Raw genomic sequence first — 27,116 nt, 5'->3', positions numbered from 1 at the left:
TCTGAGTCTCACTCAAAACTTCTGGCAAGTGCTGCCTGGCTACCACACTGATTATTCAGGGCCCAAGGGCTCTTTAGTCAGCAGGAGTTGCATCCTGCCAGTACTGGTTCCTTCCCTTCAAGGCAGCCGATTACCTTCTGGCCCAGTGTGTATCTAGAAATATCGTTTGGGAGCTAGGGCCTGGCATGGTGACCTCAGGACTCTGCCTGGTGCCCTTTTCTACTGTGGCTGATGTAGTGTCCAAATTGTAAGACAAAGTCCTCTGTACTCTCCCCTCTCCCATCTTTAAGCAGAAGGAAAGAGTCCACCCTGGAGTTGGGACATGCATTGCCTGAGATTGGAGGAGGGGTGGCACAAGCACTCTCTTGGTCACCTCAGCTGGTGTTTCACTAGGTCACATGTTCCCCAAGTCCACTGGCTCTGAGCCCAGCACAACACCAGGAGTTGACCAAGAATTGCAATTCTTGTGGTTTAGACTGCCTTTCAAGTTTATTTGGGACTGCAGACCACTTTAGCCCACAGTGACAGGGCTTGCCAGAATTTAGTTTCTGACTGCTGAGATGGGCAATTTGCCTCTGATTAGGATGGATCTAAGTGCTCCTTCTGTGGGCACTGGCTGAGTTCTGCTCCATGTTGCTTTCTGCTGTGACAGGGCAACATTGAGTGCCAATGCAAGTCCCACAATCACTGTAATCTTCCTCTCCCAAGCCTACTCTGAACACCATGTGGTTGCTGCTGGGAGATTGGGGAGGGATGTTGTAGGCAATTCAAGAATGTCTTTCCTACCCTTTTCAGTGCTTCTTTCCTTAGTATGATGTTAAAACCAGTTACTGTGATTGCTCATCTGATTTTTGGTTCTTAGGAAGGTGCTTTTTGTGTGGATCACTGTTCAATTTGTTGTGCCTGCAGGCAGGGGTGGGGGACAATTGCTGGAGGCTTCCCTTTAGCCATCTTGCTCCACCTCTTCCCTAGTATTAGAAATTTCAAAGCAGTTAGGATGAGGGTAGAAGGAAAGGGTGCTTGGAATCAGAAAATCCATGTCTTAGCTTTGAGCCTTAGGAAATTCATTTGACCCTTGTAAGCCTCTGTTGCTTCATCTGTAAAAGAGAAATAATATAGTGACTGAAAATATCAAAGGTGATAATGCTGTTGAAAGCACTATAGAAAATGATGAAATATCACATGAGTATTATTTTCTAGTTTCTAGGAGTCTCCTTACCATTGTACAGGACAACCATGTCTATTTTTAAATAAATTATTATTTGCCTCTGAGCACCCCTGCAAAGAGTTGCCTATAGGAGAAACAGCTTTACTTGCAAATCACTCCACTGTTTTCTTTGTGCACAGTTTATTAATACATAAGGCACATGTCCTCCAGTCTGTAGTAACATTGGAATGATTACCTCTTTGGAGTACCTACCAGAGCTTCTCAAAGTGAATTTTGTATATCACCACCAAAACTAGTCTGTTGCAGAGATAACCTCCAAATTCAATGACAATATTTCCAATCACTTTTGCATGATACAGAAATAGACAAATATATAATTTTGGTTATACAGATAATTATTGTCTCCCAACAAGTGATTAGTAGTCAGAAAATGGCCAAGAAATACCATGGGGTGTGCCTTCCCATAACAACTTATCTTTGGGTTTTAGTTGCAAGGTTACTAAAAGCCTGTGCAGGGTTCATGGCAAAAGTAAAACTTGCTCCAAGAGCAAGCCTTTGTTTCATTGTCTAATGTTCTTAATCCCCAGCAGACATGATTTGGATCTGGCATTTGGCAACAGGACAGTTTCCAAAGTTGCTGTATGCAACTTGAGGAAGAGAGGTGATATTATTGGAATGAATTTATTTGTTGTAAGTTATAAATATATGGGCTTTTCCAATCCCATCACCCTTAAAACTTTTTCTGCAGTAAGGGTGTCTCCCTTGTCTTTAATATGCTTGCTTTGAGTTCATGGATGAACATTCTTGCTTGGCTGACATGTGGACTCTCTGAAATTGTTCTAAGGTCTTTTTCTTTGTTTTTTTCTTGATTCCCAAACTGCCAAGGGTAGTACTGGTAGTGGTGGGCAGACAAGGAGGTGATAGCAAGCTGAACTTTGTCCTCTGGCTTCCCTTGACCCATTGCATTCATCATCTAAGGGACTCCAAGTCAGCATTCCGCAGAATGGCCTTACCAAACTCACTGAGACTGAAAGAGAACCAGGATTCCAAACAGCCAATATGAAAGGAAAGAGAGAGAGACTTAGGGTTTGCAGAATGGGATACTCTGTTGATTATTTTTATTCCATACAGATACTAATATTCTTTAGGAAAACATTAAAATCACATGATCTTCCAGGACCTGGGCTGCTTCTTTAAGAAGCATGTTACAGAGAGCTCTCTTGGCTAACAACATATTGAAAGATAAATTAATCAATCATTCATTCAAATAAGGTATATTCAGAATTGAGGTATATTGTAGCCAGACAGTGAGACTATAAAAAAGAATGCACCTTACCCTTGTCTCTTGCACAATCTAATGGGGGAGATAACCACTCTTCCAATTTATAGTGACCTATAACATTTCATACGCTGCTGAATATCTTTACATGATAATGACACAATAGAAAGATTGCAAAATAGACAGAGGCTGGGGGAAGAAGGATTGAGTGTGAATATAGCCTCTCATAAATCGAGGGGGAATGGTCTGCATCTCCTGATCATGCAGAGGTAATAAATACAGAAATGATTTCAAACTAACAAACCAAATGTGCAGAAAATACTGAGAATATAGTGGGCAGGATACCTGAGTTTTAGTTCTATCTCTGTTATTGACTCATTGTGTAATCTGGGTCAGGTCTGTTCTGCTCTCTGGATCTCACCCTTTCCTATCTGTAAAATGAGATTATTGAATTAGACGATATCTATAGAGGTTCTCGCCTATTCTGACATTCAAGGAGTTTTTCTTTAAGTAATAATATATGTGATCTGTATAGTGCTTTACACTTGACATGATATTTTTGCATCTATTATCTCATGTGAGAAAATCACTGGACTGCTGGACTGGGAATGAGGACACCTGGATTCTTGTCCCTATTTTGACACTGATTCATGGTGTGACCTTTAAGCAAATTCTCTGAGTTTCAGTTTCTCAATCTGTAAAATAGGGAGGTATGAGGATTGGACTAAATCAGTAGGTCTCTAAAATGTTCCACAAAGCCCTGGGGTTGGGGACTCCTACAGAGTTTCGCTAAGGCAAACCACAAGGCTAGGCCTGCATAGAAGAGGAGAAAAAGAGTGACCTGGCAGGAGAAGTTCCAAGTTTCCTATGCCAACCCCAGGCAGATTAGGTTTAATTTTATCTGTTTTATAAACAGAGCTTCTATGTAATGTTTTATTGGTAAAAAGACTTTACTATAAAAAACTCAACTAGTTTGATTTTTTAAAATTGCACATATAAGTGAGATCATACAGTCAGTATTTGTCTTTCTGTGGCTGGCTTATTTCACTTAGCATAATGTCCTCCAGCATCATCTATGTTGCTGCAAATGACACACTCTTCTTTTCATTAAAGGCTATATAGCATTCCTTTGTGTATGTACACCACATTTTCTGTTCTGTAACTTTCATTTTAGGTTCAGGGGTTCATGAGCATGTTTGATACATAGGTAAATTGCATGTCAGAGAGCTTTCTTGTACAGATTATTTCATCACCCAGATAATAAGCATGGTAGCATAGTACCTAATGGATTTTTTTTTTCTGATCCTCTCCCTTCTCCCACCCTCCAACCTCAGGTAAGCCCTGGTGTCTGTTGTTCCCCTCTTTGTGTCCATTACACCAGATTTTCTTTATCCACTTATCCATCCATGGACACTTAGTTTGCTTCCATATGTTGGCTATTGTGAATAATGACGAAAAAAGTCAAACTCATAGAAGCAGAGAGTAGAATGGTGGTTACCAGGGACTGGGAGGCAGTTCAGTGAGCTAGGAAAAGAGAGCTAATAAAAGGGTACAATGTGTGAGTTATATAGAAGGAAGAAGTTATATTGATCTATTGCCCAGCATCGTGACCATAGTTAAAAATAATGTATTATATGTCTTAGTATTGCTAAAAGAGTAGATTTTAAATATTCTAACCACAAAAAATTATAAGTAGGTGAGGTGATGGATATGTTAATTTGCTTGATTTAATCTTTCTACAATGCATACATATATCAAAATATCCCACTGTATCCCATAAATATATACTATTATTATTTGTCAATTAAAAAATTTAAAAACTTGATTTAGATGAGCTCTAAGGCCTTAAGTATTAAAATATTATTAAAGTGATATGTAACCAAGTATATTGCTTGGTAACTTCATTTTTGTTGTTGTTTTAACAAACCAATATATTGTGAATATACTTCCAAGTGAAAAGAAAAAAAGACATTACAGTCATCATTAATTACTGCAAAATATTCCTTTGCATGAATATGGAATAATTCATTTAATCATTCCCTTAATGTTAGACATTCAAATGTTTCCAACTTTTTCGGTTTAAATAATGCTACAATAAACTTCTATTTTGTGCTTATTGTATTATTTTCTTATAACACATCCCTAGAAGTGGAATTCCTAGAAGTTTATACACATTTCCAAATTTTTTCCAAATATGTGGGAAAATTTCTCTCTAAAGTATTTATGTTCCTACCAGAAGTATCTCTTCACCAACACACAGTGTTTAATCTGTACCAATCTGGCTTGAGAAAATGATATTTAATTTGTATTTCTGTGATTTCTAGCTAAATTAAATAATCTTCACATGCTTATTGGTCATTTGTATTTCTTTGAATTGCCTCTTCCTGTCTGTTGCCCATTTTTCTATTGTGCTGTTTATTTTTATATATCAAATATATTGACCATTGATTTTACATACTTGATGCTAATAATTACTCTTAGTTTATGGTTTGTCTTTGAATTTTATAATGGTGTTAATTTCACATGAGAAATTTTAAATGTTTTCTAATGAAATGTATCAAGTCTCTCTTCACTTATGTTTTCTTCATTGTCAATACCTTAAGATGCCCTTGTCTACCTTTAAACATTTTGAAATTTTCCTCTGTATTGTCTAATAGTACTTACATGATTTCCTTTTTTAAATTGACATATTTAATCCATTTGGAATTTATTTTGATTTTAACTAGTAATTTAACTTTATTTTCTTCTCCAAATGATTCACTAGTTGTTCTGACATTATTTAGTGAATAATTCATCCTTTCTTCACTGAATTGGAATGGCATATTCCATATACTGTGTCTGGTTTTGGCTTTTCTGTTCTCTTCCACTGATCAACCTAAGCTGGAGCCAGTATCAAACTGTTATAATCATTATGGCTTTAGATACTTTAAATGTACAGCAGGGAATGTCTTATTACTCTTATTTTACACAAATATCTTGACACTGTCTCATGTTTTATTCCTTCGATAAATTTTGGGATTATTTTGTGATGATTTTGTCTGAGATGTTTTAAATTTTTAGATTTCACTGGGGAAGAACTGAAATCCTTGAAATACTGCTTCTTATTAGCCAGGAATATGGTACAACTTTGCATTTAATTCAGGTCTTTCCTTAAATACCACAATGAAGTTTTTTGTTTTGTTCATATAGGTCCTGCATTAACACTGTTTATATAAAGTGTGAGAAAGACTATAGTCCTCAGGCTTCTCTATAGGTTAACAATGAAGATGATGACTCAACCCTTTCTTTATTTGCATAATGTGATGCCACTAATAGTGGGTAACTTCCCTGTCTTACCTCCTCTGGTCCAAACAGGATTTTTTGGAATGAACAAGTTAAAAGAATCGTAAGCAGACACTAACCCCAAGCCACACTGCATGGCAGCACCAACGGGACTGACAGAAAACAACAGAAATAGGAAGGAAGCCTGCAGAAAAACAAACTTGAAAGCTGTCTCATGGCCTTTGTTCCTGCTGGAGCTTTGAGTCATACTTAAGTTTTATGATGGAAGAATAGGAGTGTGAAGAAAGATACAGAGCACCATCAGACAGTCAAGAATTTCAGAGCCAGCTGGCATGCAGTGGACCTCATGCCAGCCCATTTTGTTACTATTTAGGTAGTCAAGGGTTTAAGATTCTTCTAATAAGACAGTTTTTATGCATTTAAATGAGTGATTTCTTTGCAGCTCTAGAGTGTGGTCTTACCTACTTCAACATGAGAAGATTTTTGTATTTTGTCACTCATTTCACAATGACTTATAGTGAGCCCTTCATTATACACTGTGGATACAACTTTGCTGTTGGAAATTAACAGTGTCAAACAACTGGGTATAATGTTTGTAGTATCTGAGGAGGGAGAGCTGCCTAGGAAGTTGTATTCCCTGTGTTAATTTTTCAGTCTCTTAGGTTATAGAAGACCTTCTAGAACCACCTTACAGCAGGCCTAGATCTCATTTACACACTTCTTCTGTCACCTGAATACAGAGAAGGGATCCACAAGGTCATATACTTCCTAGACAAAGAGCAAAGATTTCTACCACACTCAGAAGACTTTGTCTTCAGACTGTAATCACCCACACCATATTTCCTTTGGATCCAGTTTCCAGATTTTTGTGCTGGCACTAACACCAACTTGCTGTGGCAATTTCAATATTTTGTGCCCATTTTCTTAACTGAAGAGTCAGGCATCACACTGGGCATTTTAAGATTCTTTACAGCCCAATGATTCTGTGTTTCTAATTAGGCCCAATGGGTTAGAGCTAAAAGGAAACAGTGAGTTTCCTGGAAGGAAAGGACACATAACACAGTCCAGAGATAAAACGGGCTGCATTCAAGAAAAGATTGGGCAATACTTTGCAGGGATGCTACAGAGACAATTCAAGCCTTGTATGGAGGAATGGATGTGATACAACCAAAAAGTCTTTAAAAATTCTTTCCAACTAATCTGGGATTCATAACCTTATGGACTATGATTTGCAGCAAACCAAGGATGTGATGCCAGGCAGAACAATATCTCTGATCAACATCAATGCAAGGTTCCTCAACAAAAGACTAGTATTGTTTCTGGAATGCAAGGATGGTTCAACATATGCAAATCAATAATATTAACAGAATGAAGGACAAAAACTATATGATCATCTCAATAGATGCAGAAAAATAATTTGACAAAATTCAACATCATTTTATGATAAAATCTTTCAAGAAATTGGGTATTAGAAGGAATGTTTCTCAACACAATAAAGGCCATATCAGACAAGCCCACAGCTAACATTATATTCAATGACCCGGAATGAGATAAGGATGCTCACTCTCATCACTTCTATTTAACGTAGTACTGGAAGTCCTAGCCAATTTCATATTAATGAGTCTCATTTTCTTCATCATAGAATGAAGTATGTAATAATCCCTATTATACTTACTTTGCACAGATTATTATTATTATTTTATTATTATTTTGAGACAGGGTCTCACTCTGTCACCCAGGCTGGAGTGCAGTACCACAATAACAGCTTACTTAAACCACGACCTCCCAGGCACAAAGGATCCAGCCCCTCAGCCTCCTGAGTAGCTGGGACTTCAGGCGCACACCACCATGCCTAACTAATTTTCTTTTTTTCATTTTTTTATAGAGACGGAGTCTCACTATGTTACCCAGGCTGGTCTCAAACTCCTGTGCTCGAGCAATCTTTCCACCTTGGTCTCCCAAAGTGCTGGGATTACAGGAGTGAGCCACTGCACCTGGCCTTGCAGATTATTATTAAACTTTGTAAACTAATCAAATGAGAGTGATTATTGTCACTGTTAAGAACTCTAATAGCCTCATTCATATATTTGGAGAAATTGAATAAATAGGAAAGAAATAATAGCAGACCAATGATTTTACCTTGGCTCTATCATCATTTGGGGAAGTGATAATTCAGATAGGAGAAGTGACTTGTAAGCAGTCTTGAGAGATTGCCTGTTCCATCCCCTATATTTGTCCTTAAACCAAATTGTACAGATAAATAAGGTCTTATTTTTAGGACTTACAGAAAAAAAGATTCCTTTCATATCCATCTTTGGAATCCTCAGCCACTTCTGTCACTATTAAATGTCATTTTAAACGTTAAATTCATCATTCTGCTTTGAAGGAACACATGTGTCATGTGTACCTATTTGTATGTTTTGGTGTGTTTTATGCTTTATATGATCACCCACATATGCACAGATAATTAGTGTGCAGGTGTTGTATTCCCTGTGTTAATTATTCAGTCACACACTCTCACACACCTATGCACTCACACATACATGAATACACACATGTTCATTAGAATGTTTATGCTTATGTTGCATGTGACTGGCAACATCAGTGCCTTTCTAAGGCTATATTAACCACCTTGAGTTTTGGGAGAGCTTTAGAAAACAAAGACAAGAGACTAAATGATTCTAGATGTAAGAGACAATGTTGCAATAAGTTACTATCCTAAAAAGACAGAATACAAGGACAAGAGATTATTATTTTGGATAATTTCTTGCTTACCAGTAATACTTAAGTCCTTTACATTAAAAAAAAAAAAAACTCTAAATATATTACAGAAGACATCCAGATGTCCTTCAAGATTCTTAGAGTTGGAAAAGATTTTAATGACTTTCCAGTCCAATCTATTTCATGTAATCAATGGGATCAGAGAGGCAAAAGGACTTGTCCAAGGTCATATAGTGAGTTAGTGATAAGGCTGAACAAGGATTCAGATGTTGGGGCTTCCAGCCCACTGATCTGTCTCTCATCTGGGACTTGTATATTTTTGTTCATTAGAGATTTTCCTCTGTAACCTCAATACCCAATGCAGGGCCTTGCACATAATAGATTACCAGTAAATGTTAAATTAATATGTCATGGCTTTGGTTTTACTGGGCTTTGCACTTACTCCTGAGTAAATTGTAAATAATATCTATGTTTTAGGTCTCCTTGTTTTAGACCAAGATGTACCCAGAGAAAAGGTATGAACTATGCTAAGGAAATTATCTGAGTCCCAAATTGAAAAAAAAAAAAAAAATCATGCTTTTCCACTATGACCTCTCTCATTCACAGAGTGATTCTCTTTCAAAAGGGCAATGTAGAACCATTCTGGGAGCCATATTCCATTGGCTGTGCAATCATTTATTGGCAAACTGGGGTCCAGGAAAGTATTTTCCTGGGGAAGATGAGATTTCTCAAAGAAGTCATGCACTTTCTAACCTAAGCTTATTTCAGTAATCAGTGTAGCAAACTGGTCTTGAGAATTGCAGCAGTACCAATACTGTGGGAGTGTACCAGTTCTAGAACAGCTACAGCATTGGAATTGAACGCACTAGAACTGGATACAGGACCTGTTTTTGAGGAGCTAACACCCAAAGGCTGAACAGCACTCGTAGCACTGTCCTTTCTGTGCACATATCGTAGTCCTCAGTTTGCAGCAGAAAAAAAAGCTGTTAGCAAATTATGTGCTCTGTTTATGCAAATAAAATCCTGTGGTATACTAGAAAGAGCACCGGCCTAGAGGCCTTAGTTTTCTCATATGTTAAAAAACCCTAACACAGGCCTGGTTCATAGTAGGCACCCAATAAATACTAGTTTTTTTTTCCTTTGGGGGCCTCTGATTCAGTGTGCTTCTTCAGGTAATTCACTTCCCTGGAACTCCTCCTTGGAATGAGAGTTGTTCTGTTGTGATTTTTAACAGTTCCTTCAAGCCAAGCATTTTGGAATCCTTTCATAAAGGGAGAAAGGAAGGAAAGGAGAAAGGAAAATTAAAGGAAAAAAAAGGAAATAAAAAGTTAAAAAGGAGGAAAGGAAAAAGAATCCTTTACTACAATAAATCTAATCTCATGCTCTTGCAAGTAGCACTTTAAGTAAAAGAAGTTCTTTGCTGACCTGGTTACTGCTGAACCCACTACATAAAATAGCCTACTGTAACACATGCATTTCTGTGCCTAATCTTCACCTTTTAGACTTAGTAAATGTAGAGGAATGCTGATGTGTAGTTAAATTTATGTTTTTAGTTGCTTTTTTTTTTCTACTCTCAAATGTCAATCACTCTTTAGTTTCTCTTTCTTTTTCCGACCACAAGTATTCTTCCTCTGCCTAAAGAAGCTTCCCTAAAATCCCAGTCTATCCAGTAAATCAAAGCACAGCAACAAATTTGAGGAAACAATACCAGAGACAAAAAGGAGTGAGGGGATGCAGAAGCTCAAGCTGGAGCAGGGTTGTAAGCATGAGAAGTTCTGCGTGCTTCAGAGCAGCGAAGGATGTATTTTTGCTTATTCCTGCTGGTGACTCTTTGTCTATGCATCCATCTGCTGCAATTGCATGTTTAGTCAGTCAATCTACGTTTGTTGAGAGACTGCTGTGTGCCAGGATTGTGCTAGCATAAAGGAGCGAAGTATTGAGCAAAATATGTTTGAGCAGCTGTAATTCTGAGGATCTCTAGGTCTGAGCATGTGTATGTGTGTGCACTTCTGTGTATCTGTGACAACTCCAGGTGTGCATGACAGTGATCTTTGTTACTCTGTTGGCTTCATCAAACTTCCTTTTAGTTGCTGTGATTCACTACATAGAGTGGGCTTTATCTCTGATTTTTATAACCTGCATGACTAGGGGTATGATCACCAGAAATCTAAAAACAGTTAGAAATCCCATGGAGTTATCTTTTATAGAAGTTTTCCTGTACTAATATTATGAAAAATAAGCATCTTGTTAACTTGAGTGTAATTCTATGCATGATTACAGGTGTCAATAGGAAGAAACATTGACTGAGTTCAGATCTCTTCTATGCCATGCTAAAGGGGTGACAAGTTCCACAATGGATCATTTTCTCATGGGCATTTCTGGCTTTTGGTAAAAGTAGGGCATCTTATTTTAAAAACCAGTTAGTAGTCCTAATAATGGAGATATCATCAGGATCTGAATTGTTCATCCCTAAAAAAAAAAACAAAAAAACAAAACAAACAAACAAACAAACAAAAAACACCAATGGAAATCAAATAATATAGTGCCAAATTAAACTGCTTTAATATTTAGGTTCTGTAGGATCAAATTGTTTGGTGCCATACTCTGTCCACTTTTCTGTCCACTTTTCTCATGTGATAGGATATAATTTTATATCTTTTCTGTTCTAGAAATACCCAAAGAAAGAGACTCTGGAAACTCATTAACAGGTCTGTCCACTCTTGTATTTGTTATCCCAGGGAAACAGAAGTACCTGTGTGCCAGCAGAAATGATTGCACTATTGATAAATTCCGAAGGAAAAATTGTCCATCTTGCCGTCTTCGGAAATGTTATGAAGCAGGGATGACTCTGGGAGGTAAGATACTTTTCTTTCTCTTCTTCCTCCTCCTTCCTGTCTCCCCTTTTCCTCCCTCATTTTCTAGTCTCTCTTTAAACCAGATTTTCTTCTTTGATGCTTCCAAGGGGACCAGCCATGCTCCAGACACAGGCTGACCCTTTCATAGCCAACGTGGCCATCAGCCAGCTGGTGCCTTTTTTTTTAATCCTTAACTATACCAATCCCCATTCTGGGGCTCAGCATTAGAGCAGGAGGTGTGAAGCAGGGATAAGGAGCCAACAGAGGGTGAGTGAGGATGCATGTGACTGGGCAGGGTCCCCAGGGGACTTAATGGTACTGACCTGATGTTGTTCAATGGTAGCTAGGATGAGAGAACTAAGAAATCCAGAACAGGTGCAGGATGACCCAGGCATAGGTACAGGATGACCCAGGCACAGTCTGACCCTGAACACCTGGGAATATCCCCCAGCTAACTGCTGCCTATGTTGTAGGGCCAGCCACCTGGAATGAGAAGCTGCTTCTCTTTGGAGCCTGTGACTAGGCTGACAAACAGTGCCAATTTCCTATCCTATCGCTCCCAAAGATGAACAGGTGTTTTAATCATTTCCTTTTCTTTGCAAAGCTATTGATCATTTCCAAAAGCTTTTTTTTTTTTTCAGTAGGACAGTAACATTACAGAAGGAAGATACAGCTCTTTCAAGGGTGTTCCTCTATCGTAAGGCTCTCTGTCCCATGAACCTGTCTGCCATGAGTGTTGTCACCATTCCAGAAAGGCTTGACATCAGTTGATTGACATTTATATTTTCCCTCTCAAAACTCCCCCATCTCTCCATGTTTACATCTGCCCAATGCCAGGGTCATCACTGCTGCCTGCTGCTTCCAAAAATATGTGTCTTTCCTTAGAAAAACAAGATCATTAATCTACTTCAATTTGGAAATGGAATTTGAAGAAAGGCAAGCCTATTTCTGAGTGCCTGCAACTGTAGCCTCATACCCGATTATTCATTATTAGCCTGGAAAACCCAAGTGCCTAGAATCCAACCCTTTCCCCTATCCTCTTAAGGCTAATTTAGACCAGTTGTCTATCTCTGGCTTTCTGTGAGTTGTTCAATACCTTGTCTGCCTATGTGCACATCTATAGACAACAACTAGTGCTCTTATCCTGGAACAGGGCCATGTGTGAATCTATATGTAGATAACTATATCCTTCCCATCCTCACAGGGCAGTGGTATTATTTAAACAGAACAAAGTACCTCAAATGAATTGACCCAGGCTGGATGAGAGACAATTTCAAAAGAATCATCTCAAGTAGCATCCAGTACTCCCAAACATCACAGGTAGATGTTCTGTGAGTGGCTTTCCAAGCATCCCTATCAAATGAGAATCAGATATCTGAGAAAACTCAACCTTGTTTTGGTTTGCTTGGTGTACCCCAAAGAAATCCAACAATTGAGGTCTACAGTGGAGAAGAAGTAGGACTGGGGTCAGGGAGTGCAGAGGCAAAGGCAGGAAGGGTGACAAAGTGATTGACAAGAGAAAATGTTCTCCATATGAATGTTGCAGCCCCATGTTGAGGGTTCTTATACACTCAGCTTTCAATTATTTAGCCTTCTGCGAATTATGTATAGTATAAGAGATAGAGACTCTCAGGTAGGGAACCTCTTGGCTGGCCATCTGGCGATATGAATTGCAAGTTCACTTTGATGCAGGTAAAGTTTAATGGTAACAAAAGTCCTCATAACATTTGGATACAAATCTTAACATTAATTCCATGTCTCAGCCAACATTCTCCATTATAAATCAGGCTGCGATATGATTACAGTGAGCCGCTTTTGAAAAGGAGCCTGTGTATAACAGATAATTTCACTATACTATATAGTACTCAGATGCAGGTTTGTAAATTAATTTATTGGTGAGAATGGTTCAGTACATTTTCAAATTGATTAGTAGAGTACTCATATTTGAGTGGGCTTGGTGAACACAATGAAGACAAGCTGAGAAGTGTTGTGACTGGCCTTCATTTCAGTTGCAGGCCCATGATATTTTGAGCATCTTCCATGTACAAGGCACCATGCTAGTCATTAGAGCTTGAGGCTGGCAAACTTCAGGAAATGTTGACAAGATACCAGCATTCTTGATGTTGTGTAAATGGCCTTGCCTTTAGAGTCAGGCAGACCTAGTTTAAAGGCTCAGCTCCTTTATTTAATGTGTGCCCCTCTGAGCCTCAAGATCTTCGTCTGTGATTTGGAAATACCATCCTCATAGAATTATAATGAAGATCAGATGACATGATGAATGTGAACATCCTTGATAAATAGCAAAATGCTAGACAAATGTGGGGGCTTAATATGTCATTGAGGTCACTAGTAATTTAGCTGGAAAGGCTGTAACACAGCACTTCCCGATGGCTTTTACCCTAAGTAACTTGGTATGCCATATAATATGTAACAGATCCAACAGGCAGAGCATCGCCAGAAAACACTCTTGATTACCTCAAACCAAAAAGTTCTACCAGGATCCTGTTCAGAAGCTAATTTTAGTAATTAAGGGAATCATATGCTATGTTCAAGTACCATGCCAGTAAAAACCCAATTGTGTACCTTCTTAAATCACTGCTTGAAGAGCAAATCTTTCCACTTTGGTGAATGAACTTATCTCCACATTCCCTGCCCTACTGACACAACTCCCTCCCATGTTTATTGTTAACTTACACATTCAATGCACAGCACACCTTTACTCAAACAACGGAAAAGAAAGTGTCAGTACAAAGTGGCCCTTGTCTATTCCTTAAGGAGTAGACTTCCATTTTCATGAGATTTGGATTTAGCATAGACATATTGATTACCTTGAAGAAGAATTCATATAATTTTATCTTCTGATTCTCATCACTCAAATCAAAATTATATAATATATCCCAAAATGACAACTAGAAATGTGGCCTTGGGCAAGTCCCTTCTCTTCTCTGATGCTTGGTTTTCCCATCATAGAATTGGAATTGTGGGCTTCACCAAGGACCTTTCTGGTGCTAACATCTTGTGATTCTGTGTAAAAAGCCACGCAGAAAGGATTGTTTTTCAGCCCTTTCTTAGATTGTCTGTTCCCTGCTCCCAGAAGTATAGATAGTGAGACTTGAGTGCTTTGATACATCGTAATTGTATCTACCTCCATTCATACCTACTTAAGATATCTGTCTAAAAGTAGACTAGACAGATTATTGAGAGAGTGGAGGGCAGAAGGGCTGTCTCTGTATCTTAAAGAAGCTGGCACTTTTCAGCTGATGGCTGCTTGGTCTTGAGGCCTCAAGATCTCTAATCTGGCTTTCTCTATAGTGTTTCATTCACTGTTTGGTGATGGAATCTCTTCAGCTCAGAGATACTTAATAGATATAGCTTTTTATTTCCTGCTTCCAGGCCTACCTACCTGTTCCTTGCTTTTTTTTTTTTTTTTTTTTTTTTTTTTTTTTTTTTTTTTTTTTTTTTCTAGTAGCTGCTGTTGTTTCTGAAAGAATCTTGAAGGTGGTTGGAGTCTCAGAATGGCTTCCTTAAAGACTACCTTCAGGCTCTCAGCTGCTCATCCACAACAAAGATAAGCCTTTATTTGTAGATGATTCATTCCTGGCTGCATTTGAAAACCACATATTGCTAATTGCTTGAAGAATTTAAATCCCTTGACTACTTTTCATTTCAGAAAACCCTTACAAAAAAAGTCCAAATGAGGACCTTCCCTCCAGTGAATTAGCTGTGGCTTTCTCACAGTCCATAGTTAGGATTAATGTAAAGCCATCTCTCATTTTTCTGGACACTTCCCAAGGATACACTCCTTGTTTCCAAAATGGAATGAGAAAGAAAGAAGTGCCCTTCCTGCCATCTTCTCCCCTGACCCTTTTCTCCTTCCCACTTTCCCTCCTATTCCTCCCCAAACATGATTTATTTCTGTGTTTTGCAACTCTTGAGTTCTCATCATTTAGTAAATGGTGTTGGCCCCTATTGATTTCTTCCTGTCCTGGACCATGGAGAGTAGTAGGCCTTTCAGAAATTTCAGGTAGCAGCCAAACTCTGGAAGAAGAGAAGGAACACGGAGTCCTAGACCATGTGAAAACCTGAGGTGTGCAGCATTTCCTTCACAGATTCGTCTAGCATATTTGAGAAGTATCTTTCCCACTAGGAGACTGAACTCTGCATCTGAGAAAAAAAAAGACTTAACATATCTACAGGTTTTGACAACCTCTATGAATTACCTAGTTGAGAGGATGGCTCAAGGAGCCTATGGCCATGGTCTGATGTCATTATGGACACTATGAACATCCTTGAGGTTTCCATTGTTGAAGACAGCCCTGATGCCAGCTGTCTCATCATTCCCCATGTTCAAGAGCATCCCAGCATTGCTACCTCAGGATCCCATGTCCTGAATGCAACAGAGTGATTTCGCTGCTGAATTACTATTCATGGCACGGCTCTTCACAGCATTTATTCATCCATGTCCATCCATCCTTCCAGCCAGCCAAGAAGCTCATGCTTTCATCTTTTCATCCTGAGTACCAACTATGTGCCAGACACTCTGCTAGGCATTTTGGGGAAGCAGAACTGAATAAGATATCATTCCTTTCCTGAAAAATTTAAGCAAGAGGAGAAAGGTAGTGATGAGGAATATACCTTAGCCATAAAGGAAAAATAAGAAATCACTTGGAAGAAGTTGAGTGAGATGGAAGGAAAAGGACATCCAAAGCAAAGGGTACAGTTTGAATAAAGGCACAGAGACATGAACAAAATGCATTGAGGGTTTGAGGAACAGCAATTGGTTTAACATGGCCAGAGCTGGGGAAATGGTAAAGGCAAGCTGAAAGCACATTGAAAGCAAACTTCGTTACTATACTAGGTAGTTTAGACTTCAAAGAGTTGGAAATCTATGACCATGGGACAGGTATGATGACATATTATTTTGTTTATTTTCATGTTTCTTTAAAGAAAACTGGCAGCAGCACAAATGTTTTGTTGATGAGGGATTAAATTTTAGAAAGTGAGACAATTTTAGAAAGGCCAGCTAAAGAGAAATTTTTAGCATCAAATTTTGCTAAACACCTAGAATTTGTTCCTGGGGCTAGTTACCTCCATTTGGGTTGTTACCTGCAAGTACTGACCACGTATATGAAGAAATACTGGTTTAGACCAAGGCAATTGGCTGTATAAGAGGCCTACCCTCATACCAAAAGCCAGTTTCCTTGGTCTAGGCCAGTGTTTACCAGTATGTGTTCTGAGAAAACTAGTTCCATGACATGTTCCATGAAAAATACGATTTCTATTGTCAAATAAGTGAGGGAAACTTGCATATTATGGTCCTGCTCAGGAAGATTTACAGTCCTTATTAGCATATCGAAGGTCCTGGTGAATACTGCAATAAAGTAACCTGAGGAGCTTTGTAACTCAGGATTCCCAAAGTTGATTCAACCACAGAACCTCATTTATTCACATAACACCTGTTATCCTACAAAACCACTGTTCTCTAGAATACACTTTCGAAAACTTGGGTATAGATAAAAACTCTATCCTATAGGCAGAGAATACCTCTAGCTCAGGTCATCATTTTGCAGATGTGTGTGTCATTAAGAATCAATCCATAATGCATTAATGATCAAAAGCAGACCATCCTTACCACATGGTGCATAAGATTATGCTATTAGCTACTAAAGCCACTGAAGTTAATCATGTTGGGTCTGTAATATTGTTGTCATGCACAAAGGATAGGCTGCAAAAGTGTCCTAGGCCAAAGCATGGCTATTGCCCAAGTTATCTAATGTCTGCAGGTACATATTCCTGACCTAAGGATTGTGCTAAAGAAGTTATTTCTAAGAAATATAGTGACTTCCAGCATCATGCAGAATGATCATTTAATATTTTGAATATCTAGACATTTTGCTGTAGAATTTAATAGTCCTTTTATACACTGTCTGACCAACATTTTGACATTTACTCAGAATCCCATCACAGTGCTACCACATAACCTCATTACTAAAGTAGGAGGCCTAGAAATCACAGATTTGTAGAAACCATCCAATGATTGAATCCCCTCTACCTCCTGTTCATCAGGCAGCAGAGTGTCATAAATAATTAACAATGTGGAACTCAGTTACTGGGATTTCTTCCATTCTCCTTTGGCTCTCTAGACTAGATTCTAAAGACCCTCAGGCTGGTAATGCAAGTGGTAAGTCTCATTTCTGAGAAATGCTGCTTCCTACACACAGTTCTCTGATACCTGAGTGCTTTGACTGATCTGCATAACTGAGGCATGCACCAAGGAGCAGAATTACTCTATAAATTTTGGCATCAATATGTGCAACGTGTGACTCAGCACTTTGAAACTCTGGGGATTTTTTTTGTTCGGTTGGTTTTTGTTTTAAGAGGTCCTGTGGTATAGTGGAAATAGTATGATAGACTCAGATACAGAGAGGCCTTGTTTCTAGTCTTGGTTCTGTCACTTACTATCTTGATGACCTTGGGCAAATGACTAGAACTCTCTGAGCCTCAGTTTCTCCAACCACACTGTAGGAATAATAAAATCTTGTTTACGGCATTTTTGTAAATACGTAGAGAAACTGGTACACAGTAGGCACACAGTAAATGTCACCATACCCTTCAGTCCTTCTTTTGTGGATGAAAAATGGTCTTTGTTTGTGCTCCCAGTAACCACTGGGGTCTGTTCTCTCTCTCTGCTGGATAGTGTGGCTTCTGGTTCTTGTTTCTTTGTTCTTTGGTCTCTAAATTACCCTTGAAACAACCCTTGAAATTTCCACTCGATGACCTAAATTGTCATCCCGAAGTTGGTTACATGCATATTTGGTGACACTTTGGAGGGGAAAAGCTTTATGTCTCTCTAACTGTAGTTCTTAAGGGAATTTGCATATGGAAAAACAAGAGACTCCATCTCTTAATTCCTCCAAACCAAATTATCTGGGACAGTACATATATGTTGTACTCTGTCTCTTAGCATTTGCTCTTAGAGAAATATGGTTAGAGAGAAGTAATTTTTTCTAATCATAAAAATTAATGATACCGCATATCTGATACTTGAATGAGTACCTCCTTGTAAAATTTCTACTTAAATCCTTGAGTTTTTAAAGTGTAATAGCAATAGAAAGATTTTATTATTGTTTACTTTTGCTATGAGTGCTCCAAAATCCCTCAGTAGCTCTTGAGAGAGCAAGATGATGTCATAGGCAATATTTTCAAAGGTAGTAGGCAGAAAACTAAGTACACAGCACACAATAGGCCATATATACAAAGGCAAGTATTTTACAAATATAGTAATTCAAGAAAAAAGTTTCATTTTCACTGGTAACCTGTTTGTTTAAAAACATTTTATTATTTATTATTTAAAAAGAGTGTCACTTGTTACAGATTGTGGGATGTGTTCCTTAAGATCACAAAAATGTAAAATATTTTCTTTTTATATTGAACACATACATAGACAACTTACCTGAGCAAGCTGCTTTTTAGAGACATTTGCACATCTTTTGGGATCACGTTGTTAAGAAGTAGAGCTAAGGGAAAAAGACACAGCCACCCAGAAACCGGTAGAGCTTTCAGTTCATCTGTTATTAATATTTCCATGACAACAGATATCTAGGAAGTAAACAGAAAATAGCATCGCTATCCTGCGTCACCATTTTTGGAATCAGGTTCCATTCTTCTCAGTCCAGTTCATCCTTCTGATACTTTTAAGATCTCAACCAAGGCATAGAAATATCATATTTTCCCTTGCTTAATACCCCATGGAACCAATGCCCCTGTGGCTGAAGTAAAAATTAATTGTTGAGGGACATTTCAGCCCTCTAGCAGTCAACAATTAAAAACATGTAAGCACCGAGCACCTGCAGAAAACTTGCACTGGCATTTGGATCTAAGAAGAAAATCTGCATCTTAAACAACATGAAAAGTCGCCAGCCCAAGCTTGTGCAGTGAAGTGTCATGCTGGCCACAATGAAACCGAAAGAGACTGATGACTCTCCTCAGGGTGGAAAATGAGGCATGGAAGCTTTGATTAGTGAGCTGTTAGGCACACAGACATTAATTTCAAAGCATTCTCATCTCCAGTCTGAGTAATAATTCTTGTAGTATTATGCAATTGTTTGGCTGCTGCAAGAAATTCAGCAGACTCCAACAAGTAGTCTTTCTTGGTCTCTGAGTGACTGTAACTTAAATTCTACCTCCCTTCTCTTCTCCTACATCTTCCCACTCCCCACCCGACCTCACCCCACACACACACACAATTCTTGTACACTGTGTTCAGAGAGATGCACACACACATATATATGTATATATATAGTATATTTGTCAATAAAGCAGAAAAGAAGAAAGAACTCCAATTAACAATTTTCCATTTCCCCATCTCACCTCTGTCTTACAAGTAGATAGGAAAAGAGAAAACCCCAGTAAAAAATGGCAACCACCCGCCTCCCCAACTTTACATGCTGCTTCCTACGTTAGAGGACTTGGCTTAGGCATCTGATTGTGGAGCCTGCTAGATACAAGCCCATATTTAGACTGCTACATTCAACAATGTCTCTCTTTCATATTAGAAAAATTCCGGGTTGGCAATTACAAGCATCTCAAAATGACCAGACCCTGAAGAAAGGCTGACTTGCCTCGTTCAAAATGAGGGCTCTGCTCTAGTGGATAGTCCGGAGAAACCTGGAGTCTGAGGCTTAGGAGCTTAGGTTTTTGCTCCTCAACACAGACTTTGACGTTGGGGTTGGGGGCTACTCTCTTGGTTGCTGACTCCTTCCAACGGGACCAATAGTGCTTTCCTACCTCACAGGGATGTTGTGAGGACGGGCTATAGAAGTAATAGTGGTTACCATTCATGTAGTTATGAGTATCATGATTATTGTTTCCTGTAATGCGGCTTGGCATTGGCAAAGTGCTTTTTGATTGTTCTTGATCATATATGATGGTGGCCAGGCACTGACTCAGGCAGATGCAGTGAAGCTCTGGCTCAGTCGCTTGCTTTTCGTGGTATGTTGCTGGGAAGAAACTTTGCTGATGGGACTCAAGGTGTCACCTTGGACAAGAAACAACTGTGTCTGTCTGAGGTTCCTGTGGCCATCTTTTTTTGTTTATTAGGCAATTCGTATTTCCCCCTTAGGTTCTAGTCTTCCAGATCCCTGCCAAGGACCTAGATCTTAGCCTCAGGCCCCATCACTGAGCTGAAGGTAGTAGCTGATCCACAGAAGTTCAGTAAACAAGGACCAGATTTCTGCTTCTCCCGGAGAAGAAGCCAGCCAACCCCTCTCTTCAAACACACTGGGATACTAGAGTCAGACTTTCCCTCTTACATCTAGCCTTACGGTAGCCACACTCCCTGATTGTTCTTTCACATCACATGCTTCTCTTCGTCAGTTGTGAGGCCCTCTCATTCTTCTCCCAAGCCAGACTCAAACATTATATTGATGTCAAAGAAGAATCACTTAGAGTTTGGAATATCTTGTTCTCTCTCTGCTCCATAGCTTCCATATTGAAACCAGTTTCTTTCTCGTGAAGAAGTGGAGTCTGTGAAGCCAGAGACAGGCACATACGAGAGTCAGAAGCACTCTCCCTGACTTGCCTGGGGCCTGTCTTTCCCACCTTCTTCTCCAGTTTGTCTAAACTCTCTCTCTCTCTCTCTCTCTCCCCCCCCCCCCCCCCCCCACACACACACACACTTTTTTCTCTTTCCCCTGACTCAGCAACATTCTGGAGAAAAGCCAAGGAAGGACTTCAGGAGGGGAGTTTCCCCTTTCTCAGGGCAGAATTTTAATCTCCAGACCAACAAGAAATTCCCTAATGTGGATTGAAAGGCTAATGAGGTTTATTTTTAACTGCTTTCTATTTGTTTGAATGTTGCATATTTCTGCTAGTGAAATTTTCCCTTAATAAAGCCATTAATACACCAATCGTATTTTCTTATTTACAACAGACTGAGAGAATTAATGCTGTTAACATTGGACCTTTTTTCTTTTTTTCTGTTTTCTTTTTTTTTTTTTTTTTCCTTTTTTTCTCTCTCGTTTGCTTTCCAGGTCATGCTGACCTGTTCAGCTTGGACTGTTTCACATTTGTTTTTAATGTCAGTTTAAATGTAATTGTAAAAGCATGTATGCTCTAAATTCATGTAGTTACTTTTTTCAGTGGAAAAGCCTGGTATTCGAAAGCATTTCCAGGCTCCGCAATTTCATATGAGCAAGTTTTTGGTAAAATCTTTTGTCCTTCACTCAGGATGGTATCTGGACAGTGAGCCCCTTTCTTCTGGCTCAGTAGTCAGAGAGAGGAGACTTGGAGACAGTTTCTGCCGGATCCTGTGCTTTGGCAAGGAGGTGCAGCATTGCATATCATTCTATCATTAATTACGTTTACTCCTCCATGAACTAAAAACCATTAGACTAAATAGTCCAACATAAACCTTGAAAGATAAAATTTGATATTCTTTTGCCTGGCCATTTCTCTGACCCAGAATTGGGGCTGGGAGGGGAATGGAGACTTGGGGGAGAGAATCAAGGAGGCTTCTTGCCTGGGGGAATTTGGCATGCACTTATTAATCCCATTTGGTTGTACTCCCTACTAATCCCTCACTCCATACCTGCCAAGGATTGGCTTTGCTCCCTGCTTCTCATCCTTGTCCTAGTTCTTCCTCAACCATCTCCATTTCCCACCACTGATCCTTCTCTCCAGTAAGATGCTATTCAACCTGATGAAATATAAAGAGTAGCACCACCCTGGAAGTCAGGATACCTTAGTTTTAGCTCCTGCTCTACCATTATCTAACTGTGTGAACTTGGGTATGACTTAACCTTTGCCCTTCAATCTGAACAGTCTTTAAGAATTGGTTTATAGGAGAAAGGAAGGGATAGACAAGATCCAAGGCCTTTGAACCCTTTTTTGGAAATGAATCCTTTTCTTCAAACAAAATTTGACTCAGAGTCCCAAATATAGGTACAGAATAAAATGCTGCTGTTCTTGTTTGAATGGAGGTGGGGTGCTTGGAGCCACATGCTCAGGCCCACTTTGCCACCTCTCAGGAACCCTCGAAAAAACTTATAGGACTCTTGGGGCTCTACCATTGTACTAAACTGATGTCTGGGGAGTCTTCTAACTCCAATTTTCTCTTCTGTTACATTTCAGTCCTTGTGAAAACTCTATATGTTTCATCAGTTCACTTTTTCAGAAAGTTCACCTGCTTGGGGTAAAGGGCATGCAGTGGAGAATGTGGGGCTCAGTAACTAGCAATAGTAAAAAACATCATTGGCTGGCTTACATAATTTACTCTGTTCTAAGCATCTTACACACATACTCATCTGAAAAATCACAACAACCTTGTGAGGTAGATCCTGTTATTATCTTAGGATTCTGAAACCTGCCAGCTTGACTCTCAACCTTTGACTTGAGACCAGTCGCCCAAGATGGAAAGTTATACTTTTCACAGTTTACCACCGTAAGCAGTTTTTCAGAGTGACTTCTAGCTAGAGATCCATTCTTAGAAAAAGTCAGAACCTGCCCATTAGCATGCACTATCACGGGGCACAGAGTACCTTCACTGGGTTCATCCCATTTCCTCCTAAAAATAGTCAAGTCATATCATCACCATTATATAGATGAGAAAGCTGAGATGTAGGAGAAATCAAGAAATCTGTTCAAGGTTACACATCCCATAAGACTCTGAATACCACCATCAAGAATAATAAGCCTTTTATGTGAAAAGCATTTTAGAACTTCAGTGTCATTATTGCATTCTGCCTCCTGGAGTTCAGTGCACTTTTTCACCATGCTTTAATCTTGGAGTCTTGGTGGTACAGAATCTGCCTTCTACTCTCAGGCAACACCACAGTGTCTTTATCCCTCATAACAAACATATGATTTAAGTAATGATATTATCCCCATTTTACAAATTAGTTAACTGAGATACCGAGAGGCTAAGTCTTGCCCAAAGTCACAAAGCTAGTCAGCGATAGAGCCGGAGTTACAAATGAGGCAGCCTGACTCCAGAATATTTGCTCTTAACTACTACTCTTTATACATATGTAAGGAAACTAAAAGCCAAAGAGGGAAAGACGTCCCTGAGGTCCCACATTGAGTTCCCCTGACTCATCCAGTATTCTTCTGACCTTCTAATCCTAAAGTTATACAGTAAGATCCCTTGACTCTAATCCTCGTAGATGGAAAGATGGCTGGCATGATTTAAGCTAGAGGCCACAAACTGGCTTTCCCGGAGCCAGAAATCACCTGCAGAATTCTGTTTGCCCAGCACAGTGTTTGTTTAGAAAATTGACATAGACTGCCCTTAGGCAGGGCATCAATCACTGTCACTGTCCCCAGCCCTCCCTATTTATGTTTGCCAAGCTTTTTTTTTTTTTTTTTTCTCATTTATGTGTCTGCCTGACTTGTGAAGGTATTTGAGTTTATGACTTTTAGATTTAAGCATTGGAATATATAAGCACTGCACATACACACATACTCACGTGCATTCACAAAAGTATAGCCTAGTCTAGCTTCACAAAGAATTTGTAGCCCTACACCAAACACACCTTTATGTTTACTTAACATTTAGAATTAGATTTAAGATCTGAATTTAGTTTCACAGGCATTCAAGTGTGGAAGAATCTCGGTTATTATTTTTTGTTTCATACTGTTTCACTCTTGCTTTCCCTGCTGTGTCTGGACCCCTGTCAATCCTGCTTTCTGCCATTCTCCATGCCTGAGTTAGGGCCCCTGCAAGCCACTCATTCATTAATCTTTAGGAATAGATGGAGAGTGGAAACCAGTTTGGAGGGTTCACCATGTGCCAGGCATCCTCTCATTTAGTTATCATAAGTGTCCTAAGAGACAGGTGGCAGCACATTCGTTTTATAAATGAGGAAACTAAATCTTAGAGAAGCTCAACAAAGACCTCAAAGTCATTAAGGTACTAATTAACGGAGCTGGGATTTGAATGCAAGATTGTCGGACTCCAGAGCCTATTCTTTTGCCCTACACCACAGTTCCTTACAAGGAAGATGTATTCGTTTTCTATTACTGCATAACACATTGCCACAAATTTAGCAGCTTCAAACATTTATCAGCTCAGTTTTGTAAGTCAGAAGTCTGGCACAGCATGGCTAGATTCTCAGTTCAGGGTCTCTGAAGGATGAAGGTGTTTACCAGGATGCATTCTAATCTGAAGCTCAGGGTTCTCTTCCAAACTCATGTAATTATTGCAGGATTCAGTTATTTGTGGTTGTAGAACTAAGGTTCCCACTTCCTTTCTGGCTACCAGCCAAGGGCCATTCTTAGCTCCTGGAGGCTGCCCTCTTTCCTTTTCATGTGGACCCCAACACCTTCAAAGCCAGCAACAGAGACTCTTCCTTGTGTTGAATGTTTTTCACTCTACGGATGTCTTTCCAGGAGAATCCCAGTCCTGTGAGGGCTCACCTGATGAGGTCAGGTACATCAAGAATAACCACCCTTCAAATTCAACTGAATTAGCACCTTAATTACATCTGCCTAGTTTTTTCAACAGCACCTAGGTTAGTGCTTGACTGAATGACTGGAAGGAAGGATGTGTATGCTTAGGCCTCAGAATCTTGGGGGTCATCTTAGAAGTCAGCCTACCACAGACGTTGATTGCTTTCATGTGTCAAATTTCATAGTGAGATAGGGAGAACAGAAATATCCTTGACCTTAGGTAGAGCGATTCAAACTTTCTAAGACTTTGGAAACTTCACATCACTTTCACCTTTCCCTTGATCATGGTTGAGAAGGCCTATGTCTTGGAGTGGCAAGGAGTGAGACTGGAACAGTACCTAAAGGTTAAGGAGACTAAAGAAGTTACAGATTGGTCACATCTGCTCCTCCCTTGGAATGAGCCACGGAACCTGATTTGAATTTTTTTTTCCTCTGGTGCAATAGAGATAGCTCCCACAGGGATCTAATGCCCCAAGGCTGAAAAGTTAGTTCCCCATAGGATCCAGGCATGATATCAGACCAGGTGTTACAATCTCCTAAAGAGGGGGTATGGACAGGAAAGCCCCTTGCCAATGACCCTTTCTTGTCACTGCTCTGACTCAAGACTAATAGGGCAGAGATAGTGAGCAACTCACATACTACTAAAACTATCCACTTATACTGCCCCCTTTCTCCTTGCTTTATCACTCCATTTAAGTAAGCCAGTGAGTCTCTGCCTTGACACAGTGGCAAGCTGACCTGTATCTTATATGGAAGAATTAGATTTGACTCTGGGGCTCAGGTGCAGAGGGCAGGAGGGGCATAGGGGTGGCCCTCATGGAAGAAAACAAGTCCTTGGATACTGAGTAACAGCTGAGACTAGCAAGCCTCATTGTCCAGGATTCCAAGTCGTCTAGCAACATCCTGGCCTCTGCTGCAGAGAGAACAGAGGATCCCCCGGCAGAATGAATGGAGTCTGATTTCAATTACGTTCAGTATAGTCACTCTCTTTAGGCAGAGAAGCCAGAACACCTGGTGCAGCTAGGGCTACTGTGGTCACAGGGACAAGCACACTACCTGGGTCCTGGAGGCAAGTGGGAATGCAGCTTCTCTTCCTTAAGCAGATGCCATATAGGCCTGGGGAGGAGAATGTGAGAATACCAGCCAAGTTCTCATTGGCACTATACGGAGAAAGGGGAATTATTTCATCTTGATGGATTCTCCCCACAGTCTCTGCACATATTGATCTTACTTGTAATGAGTTTGTTCAGATTCACGAGTCATCATCCCAGGGAGATCTGAGTCATTGGTGGGAAAGTCGAGGTGACAGATTATATCTCGCTGATCTCACGGTCACCAATTGCTCTGTGTGTCCCTCCACCTTTTGAAAAAGCCCATGGAATCATTTGTGTATAATTAATTTGGATTTATTTCTTATTTATCAATAGCTTTAGTGGGGTATTGTAAATGGGAAAGCTACCCCAGAGAACAGTGTACATTCACAGTATTATTCAATAGAACTTTCTGAGATGATGAAAATCTTCTATATCTTATGTTGTCCAGTATAATACAGCCGCTAACTACATGTAGCTTTTGAACACTGAAAATGTGGCTAGTGAGACTGAGGGATTCTATTTTTAATTTTTTAATGTTGTAATTAATTTAATTTTTAAAAAGTTTTGCTTTCTATTTTATAGCTTAATAATTAAACTAAACTTACATAGCCCACATGTGGCTAGTTGGCCACTATACTGGACAGTACAAGTCTAGAAAGATCTCAGAGAGACACATGCTGAGATACAGCAGGAATAGGTTAGTCAGAAAGAGAGCCAGTGTAACATAGGGAATTCTGGATTGGGAATTAGAGCCCTGGCTCTAATCTCAGCTCTGCCACTAGGTGACCTTGCCCTCTCTGGCTTCAGCCTCCCCATCTTTAACTTGAAAGGTTAAACTAACTAACGTCAAAAGTCCCAAAATCGTGGCTATGGACTGAATTCAATTTGGGATACATAAGTTTCAGGAATTTTTTTAAAAATCTATTAATGCCTTCTAGGTGTGTGTATGCACGCTTACAGGCATGTACCCATGCACAAGCATGGGACGGCAGTAAGGCATTCATTCCAGTTCACCAGTGTAACCATTCACACATATACACACACACACACAGACACACACACACACATGCATGCATACACACCCTACTGTATTGCCTATGTAGACCCTGAAGGTCTTTGAATCTGTCACCATTGGATAAGATAATTTCTAACGACCCTTCCCGTTTTGTCATGCTGAAAATCTTTAAGCGACTATAGTGTCCCCAATCTATTTCAATTTGGGCAGATGACTGGAGTATTCTCATAGCTTCCTGTCTCTTCCCCTCTGAATT

General features: G+C 39.6%; 1 protein-coding gene across 3 annotated transcripts in view; it reads left to right on the top strand.

The window, feature by feature from the left end:
* The window catches only part of AR (androgen receptor), a 163,417-nt gene that overhangs the window by 120,264 nt on the left and 16,037 nt on the right, over positions 1-27,116 (top strand). The window contains exons 3-4 of one of the 3 annotated variants that reach the window (XM_025372092.1): positions 11,189-11,305; positions 19,861-19,910. In XM_025372092.1, coding sequence (XP_025227877.1) covers positions 11,189-11,305; positions 19,861-19,910 — 167 coding nt within the window. Of the gene's footprint in view, positions 1-11,188; positions 11,306-14,771; positions 14,834-19,860; positions 19,911-27,116 lie in introns of those variants that run through there. The other 2 variants (XM_025372091.1, XM_025372090.1) reach the window with 2 other exon arrangements.

The sequence above is a fragment of the Theropithecus gelada genome, chromosome X (genome assembly GCF_003255815.1).
Source record: "Theropithecus gelada isolate Dixy chromosome X, Tgel_1.0, whole genome shotgun sequence".
In the NCBI taxonomy this organism is placed as follows: domain Eukaryota; kingdom Metazoa; phylum Chordata; class Mammalia; order Primates; family Cercopithecidae; genus Theropithecus; species Theropithecus gelada.
This window is presented reverse-complemented; position numbering and strand designations above follow the sequence as displayed.